The 12,199-nt window shown below is 42.4% G+C and overlaps 1 protein-coding gene across 1 annotated transcript in view; it reads left to right on the top strand.

Moving 5' to 3' along the window:
* Nucleotides 1-12,199, top strand: part of REEP2 (receptor accessory protein 2) — an 89,536-nt gene that overhangs the window by 58,296 nt on the left and 19,041 nt on the right. Inside the window, exons 4-5 of the mRNA XM_082252771.1 lie at nucleotides 6,879-6,999; nucleotides 9,986-10,099. Coding sequence (XP_082108897.1) covers nucleotides 6,879-6,999; nucleotides 9,986-10,099 — 235 coding nt within the window. The remainder of the gene's footprint in view (nucleotides 1-6,878; nucleotides 7,000-9,985; nucleotides 10,100-12,199) is intronic.

Below are 12,199 nucleotides of genomic sequence, written 5' to 3'. Positions count from 1 at the left end.
GAAGCGACCCCCGCCTACCCCTATACTATCTGACACCTCTGACTCTGATTCAGAGATGGTCACTGCAGTTGCAGGTTCCTCTGCAAGGGCTGTTATCCCAGGTAAAGCCCCCTCAGACAGTGAGGAGGACGCTTCTTCTCCTGCTATAATTCAGGAAGAAGCATTGGTGGACGCACTAGTTGTGGCAGTGCAGGAAACCTTAAAACTTGAGGCTTTACCGGCAGAGGCAACTGAAACAGAGATTCCCTTTGGTACTAATAAGCCCATCAAAACGGTGAAGGTTTTTCCTGTACCTAAATGTTTCGGTAATCAGATTAAAGGAGAATGGGAGCATTCTAAACGTACATTTACTATTTCCAAGCGTATTGCTAGACGCTATCCGTTTGAGGAATCCATCATTAAGAAATGGACGGTACCACCAGTGGTGGATCCACCTATTTCCAGGCTGAATAAAGCCACGGTTATTCCAGTGGAGGACACTTCGTCCTTTAAGGATCCGGTGGATCGAAAGATGGAAGCAGAGTCCCGCACCATCTTCTCTCTGATAGGGTCAGCATTTAGACCAGTAATTGTTATTGGTCTAGTTTCCCAGACACTTACGGAGTGGGCGAAAATGGTACGCCAAGATCTTAGGGGAAAAGATATTCCCCAGGAGACATCTGATTTGATGGAACAGATTATACAAGGGCTACAGTTTATCTGTGACGCAGCCTTGGACACTACTCCCTTATTAGGGCATGCATCTAAGTCAGCGGTGATCCTCAGACGTGTGCTGTGGTTAAAATGCTGGTCAGCTGACCTAGGTTCCAAAAAGACCTTGACTAATCTCCCTTTTCAGGGGAATCGTCTATTTGGGGCCAACCTAGATGAAATCATTAAGGATGCCACTGGGGGCAAGAGCACTTTTTTGCCACAGGCTGCTAAAGCTAAGGGACCTCGCAACAAGCGAGGACCTTTCTTTACCGCCCATAAAGGGCGCCCGGCTGGTACTAGCGGGAAAGGCAAGACTCCTCCAGGAGGGTTCAAGAAGGGCTGGTCGGACAAGCAAAGGACCAACCCAGCCAAACCCGAAGCAAAGGAGTACACAGCCTGAAGGTGCGCCCCCACCCGGTTTCAGGGTGGGGGGACGTTTTCACCGGTATTCAGGACATTAGATCGAGCATCAACCACTACTACCGGTGCGATTCTTCCCTTCCAACATTTAAGTACTACAGGAAGCGGTAGTTACCGTTCCCTGAATAGATCTTTTCCTTTACCTTTTCCTAAGATTAGTCCCGATACCTCACAGGAATCGGATCTGGTTGACCAGATAGGCCAAGTAGCCTCTAGTCGGGTGACTTCGGTCCCTGAGGTTCAACCAGAAAAGATCAACTTTCCTGATAACTATCAGGTATCTGATAAATGTGTGGGAACAGAAAATGACCAGACTTTCTCGGATGGTCGGGGCCAGATACCTCTAGGGACGCCTGGTTCAGATTCTATCAGCGCCAGTGGTCCTAGAAATTCTAGGCTGGCCTCCTCAAGCCGGCCTGGCCGACTTGGACATGTTAGTCGTAGACGTTCCGTGGGAACTTCGTCTCAGGGAGTGTCTGTGGTCTCAAGGACCAATTTACCATCATGCTTTACAGTCGCTGGGTTTAATGGCCTGGCCATTGAGACCCAAGTACTGAAGGACAGAGGTTTGTCTACTTCAGTCATTCCTACCCTTATTAAAGCAAGGAAAGCGACTTCCAGCAAAGTCTATTATCACACATGGAAGACTTATATTGCGTGGTGCGAATCTTTAGGATTTCCTCCACGTACCTATTCGGTGTCTCGAATATTGGCCTTTTTGCAACAAGGGGTTGAGCAGAAGCTAGCCTTGAGCACCATCAAGGGTCAAGTTTCAGCATTAGCAATCTTCTTTCAGAAGCCTTTAGCTACCAAATCCTTGGTGCGGAATTTCATCCAGGGGGTGCGGCACCTGGCTCCTCCAGTCCGCGCGCCCTTACCGCCCTGGGATCTTAATTTGGTTTTGTCGGTTCTACAGAAACCTCCCTTTGAAAACATCAGGGAGATTCCCTTGCTTACTTTATCCCAGAAGGTGGCCTTCTTGGTGGCTATTACTTCTGCTCGCAGGGTGTCAGAACTGGCTGCATTATCATACCAGTCCCCATACCTAGTGATTCATAGGGATAAGGTAGTACTTCATCCTAAGCCATCTTTTCTTCCTAAGGTGGTTTCAGATTTTCATCTGAATGAAGATATTGTACTACCTTCCTTGTGTCCTCAGCCCAAGCATCATCGGGAACATGCGTTGCATTCCTTAGATGTGGTTCGGGCAATCAGGGTATACCTGAAAGCTACGGAATCTTTCCGAAAGACGGATTCACTTTTTGTGATCACGGATGGCCCCAGAAAGGGTTTGTCTGCATCTGCCGCGACCATTGCCAAATGGATTAGACAAACGGTGGTACAGGCTTATTCTATTAAGGGTCAGAGTCCTCCGTTCCCTGTTAGGGCGCACTCCACTCGAGCGCTCAGTACTTCTTGGGCCTTTCGCCATCAGGCGTCAGTGGTCCAGGTATGTAAGGCGGCCACCTGGTCGTCGGTACATACCTTTACAAAATTCTATAAAATTGATGTGACGGCATCGGCGGATGCCTCATTTGGCCGCAAGGTTTTGCAGGCCGCAATTTGAGGAGACCGGTGGTCTACCTCGAGGGTTTTTTTCTGTTTGAAAAAAAAAAAAAAAAAAATTTATTTCTCTTTTTTTTTTTTTTGTTGAGTCTCATCATTAAGGATGAGCATTGTAAACTTCTAGTTGGCACCGGTTGGGCCTTCTAGATTGGGATTTGATTTCATTTTCCCACCCCTCAGTTGTGATACTGCTCTGGGACGTCCCGAAGGTGGTGTATCACCGAGGACTACGTCTGTCAATGAGCGCTAGAGAAAAATGGATTTTTGTAAAATCTTACCGTAAAATCCTTTTCTCTTAGCTCATTGACAGACGTAGTCCCCGCCCCTCTGTTTTTTGAGTTGGGTTAAAATCTCTAAAGACTGCTTTTTCACATAACTGATTTGCTGAGGCAGAGAGAGAGAGGATATACCCTCTGGGACTGCCCCTAGGGTGTGGCCAGAGCTTTTTAATTTCCTGTCTAGTCCTGCTCCTGTGGAGGCAACATAACCCGAAGGTGGTGTATCACCGAGGACTACGTCTGTCAATGAGCTAAGAAAAGGATTTTACGGTAAGATTTTACAAAAATCCATTTTTTACCTTAACGCAGAGAATGCATTAAGGTAAAAAAAAATCTGAAGCCTTTACAACCACTTTAACGGTGGCGTTATCTTATTTGCTCCCTTTCACCTGTTAAACATAGAATTGAAAGAGTTTTATCAATAAGTAAAAACATACCCGTTAATCCTGCCAGAAATGCAGTGCTGTCCTGTGCTTTTTGCAGTCTTAACATAATTGACTAGGTTATCTCTGTAAACTACAGAACCCTTCCCTACCCCTACACTCATCATGTGAATACCAGTGGGGGAGATGTTTTGTAGCCCTCAGAGGTACCTTGGGAAGGGATAATAAGCCTGTTTTAGATACAGTACTACAGAGTGCACAGAACCTCTGTAGTCCAGATCAGTAGTGGGCAGCATAGTGTGACAATGCTGGTCCTTCATAGATACAGTTCAGGGAGTTTTGTCATTCTAGGACAGGAAGTATGTTACTGGCAGGATCTCCAGATTATAGGAAAAATGCCTGAGAAAGAAAATGAATTCAGTCACTTTAATAAAGGCTGGTAGGTTGCAATATATTACAATTTTGTTCTTGTGTTTAGAGAAACTTTACCACTTTTTGTTTAACACATCTAAAAATATGCCAGAGAGCCCAGTTTTATTTAGTGCACTAGTACACTATCTTATATACGTATGTATGTCAAGGTAATATATATATATTTGTATGTGTGTGGGTGTGTGTGTGGTTTATATATAAGGGCTGTACCAAAAGTAATGTAAAAGTGGGCAAAACCTTTTTTATTAACTTACATAGGTCATTCAAATTTGACAAATTGGTACAGTAACTCTTCTTCTATACAAAGGTACATACTCTGCATAGTCTCCATCACAAGCGATTAATTTCCATCGTGGAACCCCACTCTCAAATCTTCTTTAAAAAATTCAGGTGTGCACTGTTGTCCCCATTTCTTCAAGAACCACTTTCACCTTATCTGTGTCATCAAATCATTGTCCCTGAAGACTGTCCTTCATGGACCGAGCCAGTGGAAGTGGGAGGACTGTGTGGAGTCGGAGGGCTGGGCTGTATAGTGGATGGGGAAACACTGACCAGTTGAATTTGCCTGATTTGTTGCCAAAGATGTATGTGGTTGCACAATGCACATTGTCATGTTGAATGTGGATCGCTTTCAGATTCTCGTTCTGTCTCTTCCTCTAAATGGCTTCTCTAAGCTTCTTAAGTGTCTTAATGTATCACTTCCTGGTCACAGTACAGCCACATCCTGGAAAATCAAGAATGTCGTCCTGTCATCCAAAAAATACAGTCCCCACGACTTTCTGTTCTGATCGCTAGCTCCTGAACTTTTTAGGCATTGGGGAAGAGGTGTGATGCTATTCCAAGGACTGACTCTTCGCTTCCAGATCATAAAGATATGCCCATGTTTCATCCTGGTACTAGGTAAAAAAAAAACGTGTCTTCATCGGCATCAAATGTTTCCAGCAGATCAGAGTAGCCTTAACTTTTCTGCCCCTCGAAACTAGTGTCAACTACCAAGGTACCCACTTTGAACACACTTTCCATTCCTCTAAGTTTTCCACAGTTTTCTGTATGGCATTGTGACCAGAGTCCCTTTGTGCTAGCTCACAAATTATTATTTTTTTTTTTAAATCTATATTTGTAGGCATTAGAAAAGCATGGCAAGAAATGAGTAAAAGCAGGAGACTCCAATAGGCATCCAATTACACAAGATAGGATACAGCTTAGCTTTGCTCTAACAAAATCAAAACATCCCAGCTGCACAGGGCAAACCAAAAATACAGACAAAAAGGGTCCCAAGTAAGGGCTCAGTACCAGCGCCTTACAGGTTGCAAGCAGCCCTAAGAGGAGACCTAAAAAAAGGAGGGGGGGGGGGTCAAGTGGAAAATTAGAAAAAAGGATAGGTAGAGAAGGAAGTGGGGGGCAAAAACAGCATTGAACTCTTTAGCAGTCCATCCTCAATGAAGCTGTGCAAGAATCAGTTTTGAAACATACTAGTTCAAGGGTCTTCAAACTATGGCCCTCCAGCTGTTCAGGAACTACAATTCCCATCATGCTTAGTCATGTCTGTGAATGTCAGAGTTTTACAATGGCTCATGGGATGTGTAGTTCCACAACAGCTGGAGGGCTGTAGTTTGATGTTCAACCATGATCAAAAGAATTACATCATCAACTGTTTATACGTGTAAGAGGTGGTGGTAAACTCAATCCATAACGCCCAAGTCTCATAAAACTAAGAGTAATTGTCTACAAATTGGTATCTCCACTCCTCTGCCAACTAAATTTCACGCACCCGAAGGAGCCAATCTATCACTGTAGGAACCCTCAAGGACTTGCAGTATAATGGTTTAAGGCAGTTACCAGCATTGAGGAGATGAGATATCATGGACCGTTTACATTTACCCACAGATAAGTGGGTAGCATGAAATAATACTGGGAGAGGATCGTCTTCTAGCTGGTGCTGAGTGGCTGCAGCAAAAAAGGTTTCCAGACCTCCACCCAGAATGGCTTAATGTGGGGACAATCCTACCAGATATGCAGGAACATAACCCCTAGACCACAGCCTCTCCAACAATATGAGGAGATGGAGAAGCTCGCAAATTTTGACTCGTTTGTTTGCACAAATCAATTAATCCGCTCGCTGATAGTTTGCGTCAATGATTGCAGTTGATGGTCTCTCATTGAGTGGTTTGTCTTCAATTCTGGTTTCCCCTTTTTTAAATCTCGCCATCCATCTGTGCACATTGCTCTTCTCAGTAGTGTCATCTCTGTAAACATTCTGTACTGTAGCCTTTTGTGGATGTCGGACAGCCTGCACCCCTCCTTGGTCAAGAACACAGTAATGCCTTGGAATCCTTTTTTACCTTCAAGTAAAATGAAGAAAGATAATTACTATAGACCAGGGGTCTTCAAACTTTGGCCCTCCAGTTGTTCAGGAACTACAATTCCCATCATGCCTAGTCATGTCTATGAATGTCAGAGTTTTACAATGCCTCATGGGATTTGTAGTTCTGCAACAGCTGGAGGGCCATAGTTTGAAGATCCCTGCTATAGAGAAAGAGTTAGACAGACCACAGACAGTGTGAATTTCTTTCTTGCAACTACGGGTTGCAGGAAAGAAATTTGCATGCTTGTTCCATCAACACAGACATTGCTGACAAGGGAATCTCTCCTGCTGAGACATTGTAATCTCCCGGTGGGGGAAGTGATTATTGCTAGTGACTATAACAGCTGCTAGCGATAATCGCAAGTAAATCTGGCAGGCTGGTTGTACCAGATTGATCATCTTGGTACATTCGACCTGCCCATACATGGTTCTAATCTTGGCTGGTTCCTGCTAAATTGGCCGAGATTCGAACTGTCTATGGCCGGCCTTACTCTACCACCATGTGACATTAGAGCCACCTATGTAATTTACTAAAAAAGTATTGCCCGCTTTTGCATTATTTTCTGTACAACCTTCCTTCATAAAGAGGTAGTGTACAAGGAATAAAATGAATTATTTCTCTGTTTGACAAGTTCACTCTATTCTTGTTTGTTTTTCTACTTGGTTTTACTTTTGTGCCTTTGTAAAGCATATTCTTACTGGAGCTAACTTTAGCCTTTCTTTCTTTTCTTTTTCTTTCAGGTTTCCTTTCTATTTTGAGTTAAAGATTGCTTTTGTTATTTGGCTTCTATCGCCTTATACTAAAGGCTCTAGTGTGCTGTATAGGAAATTTGTCCATCCAACACTTTCTAGTAAAGAGAAGGTAGGTCTCTAAATTTCCGAAGACACGCTATAAAGTCTTAAGGAAGGTTTTTCCAAAAGAGTGAAGGTTTTAAAAGCCCCCAAGGGTGTGTGTGTGTGTTCCATAGTTTTGGAATTTAAGCTGGCCATACATTATACAATGTTCTTGTTCAATTTCCTTTCCATTTACCTTCAACTTTGAAGTATGGGGCCTGCCTGATTGCATACAAGTTGAAAGTATTCAGATTTAACCTCATATTATTATATGGTTTTGGTAAATCTAAAGGAAAATTGTACCAGAAAATTGTATAATGTATGGCAAGCCTAAGCGTCCAACAAGCTCATATGGTTGTGATGTTCAGGTGTTCACAAGCCTTTGGTCATGTAGGGCAGTGGTCCTCAACTCTGGCCTACAGGGCCCACTAACAGGCCAGATTTGCAAGATAACTGAAATACACCCCAGGTGATATCATTTGCTGCTCAGTGATTGCAGTACTCTAGTCTGCATCTCCCCAAGGTAATACTTAAAATCTGGCCTGTTAGTGGGCCCTGAGGACCGGAGTTGAGGACCACTGATGTAGGGCATATAAAGAGGAGTGCTCAGTTGTGACGCAACCTTGTGCCAATAATTTGCACAATTGAAAGTTAAGACATAGTATTGTCCATTGGCAATGCTTAATATTGCTGTTTTAATTGTAATGATTACATATTTTGGGAAGTGTACCATGATACAGGACTTGTCTGCCTTTCATCTTTCCCCACTGTTGGTTGGAGCATGGAGATTATGCTGCTGCCAAAGGTGAGGAACTTATTGCTAGGATGGGGCCACATAACACAATGCATGCCTTGCCCCATGGTAAAGATAGCTCTGTTTATCCATGTTTTATCACTTTCTTAATATCAATGTATTGTTTGTTTGAACCTTGTTTTCTGTTAAAAATATAAAGTTGGTAAAGCTGAACTCCAGCCATACCTTCAGTCTTGCATAGTTTTACGGGCTCCTCCCCTGTACTGACAATGCTTACTCTAAATTCACTTCACACTGTGAGCTTCTCACAGTGTGCATTAGAAGCTACAGCATGTCAGGTAGAGCCTGCCTCATGTTCCTGACCTATCCCTATCGTTCATTGGATTTCAGTCATTTCAATAATGGAAGCTCAGCATCACATGTGGACATTGCACAGGTAGGTTTGTATTCAAATACAGTCTGTCTGGAAACGCCCATACTCCAAACTAACACCTGGCTGTCATAGCATTTTGATATTTGCATAACCCCTCTCAGGAGCCTGACCACTGCTTGCATTAGAGCTGAGGGCTTATGGGAGAAGTACAGTGGCAGGGTGCAGTGATGTTTTTAGAAAGCTATGTATACCATGCAGGCCCCTCCAACCATGATCTGCGTGCATTGCAAAGAGAAGCAGAAAGGATGCGGTCATTGGGTCTAATATAAGGGTTATAATGAAAAAAAAAAACATTTTATTTAAAAATGTAAGCTGCATGTTGATTATGAAGAAGGGAGGGATTTACAAGGGAAGACAAAATACACTCACGGGCCACTTTATCAGATAAGCGTTGCTAGTACTGGGTTGGACCCCCTTTTGCCTTCAGAACTGCCTTAATTCTTCCTGGCATAGATTCAACAAGGTGTTGGTCCATATTGACATGATGGCATTGCGCAGTTGCTGCAGATTTGTCGGCTTCACATCCATGATGCAAATCTCTCATTCTACCAAATCCAAAAGGTGCTCTATTGGATTGGGATCTGGTGACTGCGGAGGCCATTGGAGTACAATGACCTCATTGTAATGTTCAAGAAACCAGTGGTCAGATGATTTGAGCTTTGTGACATGATGTATTATCCAGCTGGAAGGAGCCATCAGGAAATGGGTACACTGTAGTCATAAAGGGATAGACATGGTCAGCAACAACACTCTGGTAGGCCATGGTGTTTAAACGATGCTCAGTTGCTACTAAGAGGCCCAAAGTGTGCCAAGAAAATATCCCTCACACCATTATACCACCACCAGCCTGAACCATTGATACAAGGCAGGATGGATCCATGCTTTCAAATTGTTTACGCCAAATTTTGACTATACCATCCGAATGTCGCAGCTGAAATGGAGACCAGGCAACGTTTTTCCAATCCTCTATTGTCCAATTTCGGTGAGCCTGCGCAAATTGTAGCCTCAGTTTCCTGTTCTTAGCTGACAGGAGTGGCACCTGGTGTAGTTTTTGCTGCTAAAGCCCATCTGCTTCAAGGTTCGATGTGTTGTGCGTTCAGAGGTGGTATTCTGCATACAAGTGGTATTTGAGTTAATGTTTCCTTTCTACCATCTTAAACCAGTCTGTCCATTCTCCTCTGACATCAACAAGGCATTTTCCTTCACACAAATGCCACTCAGTGGATATTTTCTCTTTTTCGGGCCATGCTCTATAAACCGAGAGATGGTTGTGTGTGAAAATCCCAGTATATCAGCAGTTTTTGAAATACTCAGACCAGCCCATCTGACACCAACAACCATGCCACCTTCAAAGTCACTTAAATCCCCTTTCTTCCCCATTCTGATGCTCAGTTTTAACTTTCGCAAGTTGTCCTCACCATGTCTAATGCATTGAGTTGCTGCCATGTGATTTGCTGATTAGCAATTTTTGTTACTTACCAATTAAACAGGTTTACCTAATAAAGTGGCCGGCAAGTGTATAAGCAGATAAAACTTCAGCTTTAATTACCAAATATCACATTTTCATGCATACAGCTTCTTCAAAAAAACATAAGAGAACAGGCCACCATACCAACTTTTGATAGCAATATCAGATTCCGCATTGCAGTTTAGCAAATCAGTGCGGGAAATAGCTGTAAACTGCTATTCCTGGAAATAAGACCGTCTTCATTGCCAGTCTGGTAATTTCATAAATAGATAGCAGACATCCTGATATGAAATGTGAAAGGACTAGCGTTTATATTGCCACAAGTCAAATGTTAAATGCCTGTTTTTATGACCTTTCAGGAAATTGATGAGTACATTGCTCAGGCGAGGGACAAGAGCTATGAAACTATGATGCGTGTTGGTAAAAGAGGCTTGAACATTGCTGCTAATGCTGCTGTCACTGCTGCTACCAAGGTAATGATGAGTTCAAGTCAGTGTTGCGCTATTCTGAAAGTTATAATGGCACGTACACATTTTATTTCCCTGCAAATAAATTATATTTATAGCTGTATGTGTTATCCTTCTCTAACCTTGTTATAGCCTCATGATTGCAGTTTTATCTGACACTGCAGAGCTGGTTTAGATAGTCTGCCAAAAGTTGGGTTTTGCTCCATGTGTATCAAATGTCCTCTGACAGCCTTTTTACAGTCAGTAAAATTGTGATCAGTCATGCTGTAAACATACTTTAACAATATTATCTTCTGCCTTGTAGCTCCGTAAGACTCTGATTCTTTTCTGTTCTAAGAAATCAGATTAAATTATTATTTCTTAAATAGGGATGAGCTCGGACATATTTGGATCCTAATCCTTACCCACCTTAGCGAGCCCCGCCAGGAAGCTGTCACCTTTACTGGGCCTGTACTGGGCCTGCAGCAGCACATATACAAAGGGCGCTATGTGTGCGGCTGTGGGACAATGTGTGGGCTTGTTCATTTTATTTTTGCACACCTTGGGTTAAAAGAAAAGCAGGGCAGTGTAGTGCAAGAAGGGGGGAGATCTAAAATAGTCCACATATATTGTCAAAAACTTAGTGATTATTTAAGAGAAAAAAGATGAGCTCAGGTGTATTTGAATCCTAATCCATACTGGGCAAGCAGCAGCACTTATACAAGGGGAAAGTATATATGCGGCTGTGGAGCAAGAGATGTCTCATTCACTTATAATTGGCCCAGCACACTGACAGCTTCCTGCCTCTCACCCAGGTTGATGCAGACTAGGATCCGAACATGTCTGAGCTCATCCCTATTCTCTAATAGTGTTAAGCATTTCCAGGGTAATATCACAAGATCACATACACCAGTCAATGGTATAATGTAAAGGAGAGAGAAGGAGGGGAGAGAGAGAGGGTGTAGGGTGTAGAGAGAGGGTGTAGGTAACCAACAACCGTGTCTCCAGCTAAATATTGGGGCGGGAGTTTTCAGGGTACAGAGAACATATAGGTAAGACAAAGAGGTATATAAAAAAAATATATAAATTTTATTTAACACAAGAATTTTTTTAAAATTATTACAAAATATCCATCTGTACAATACTTTTAACAGTAAAAGTTAAAAGTATTGTACAGATGGATATTTTGTAATAATTTTTTTTTTTTTAAAGGTGATTTTATTAATGCAAGGTGCACAACAACAAACACAAAGGTAAAAATGCAATTACAAAGACAGTATATAGTATCCAAACAATCATACCAAAGACATAGACATATTGAGAATGCATGCAAGACATGAGGAACCATCCCCGAAAATGCAGCATTTCCCACCCCCCCCCCCTTTTTTTTTTTTTTTAAATATTTATTAGTAAATAAATTCCATTAAACAGATAAGCATATACCAGTCCAACCTATGTGATAACTACCTGTATAATTAAGTACCGGTGCAGCACATAAACCAAGGGTGATAAAGCGAGTCAAATAGTTCCATTGACCAAGAAAAAATATTCAGTAACAATCTGGCAATGCAGTATCACATATAAAGAACCATAAAGACCACTCCTAATACTTCTTCCGACTACTCTGCTCCATCATATCTTCCTCCTAAACGTCAATGGTTCCCGATACCGACTCCACCCAGGCCAGCCACAGCTTATCAAATTTATTAGGACAACCACGGGCCAAATATGTGAGCTTATACAGCGGTAAGGCATGATTAATAAGGTCCACCCAAGCCATTTTGTAATAATTAAAAAAAAATTCTTGTGTTAAATAAAATGTATATCTTTTTTTATATACCTCTTTGTCTTACCTATATGTTCTCTGTACCCTGAAAGGTCCCGCCCCAATATTTAGCTGGAGACACAGTTGTTGGTTACCAACACCCTCTCTCTCCCCTCCTTCTCTCTCCTATACAATATATGGGATGTGGGTACCAGTATTCTATCTAATTCTTAAGGGCTCCCCTTAAAAACAATTGGTAAAATGTAGATTGTAGACCACTTAATTTTCATCTGCTCTTATTAAATTTGTAGAAAATTAATGGTGGCCATTTTTTTTTGCACACCTTGGGTTAAAAGAAAAGC

The sequence above is a fragment of the Pelophylax lessonae genome (genome assembly GCF_965119305.1).
Source record: "Pelophylax lessonae genome assembly, chromosome: 4".
Taxonomy (NCBI): domain Eukaryota; kingdom Metazoa; phylum Chordata; class Amphibia; order Anura; family Ranidae; genus Pelophylax; species Pelophylax lessonae.
The sequence above is the reverse complement of the archived record's forward strand: the minus strand, read 5'-3'. Positions and strand labels throughout refer to the sequence as shown.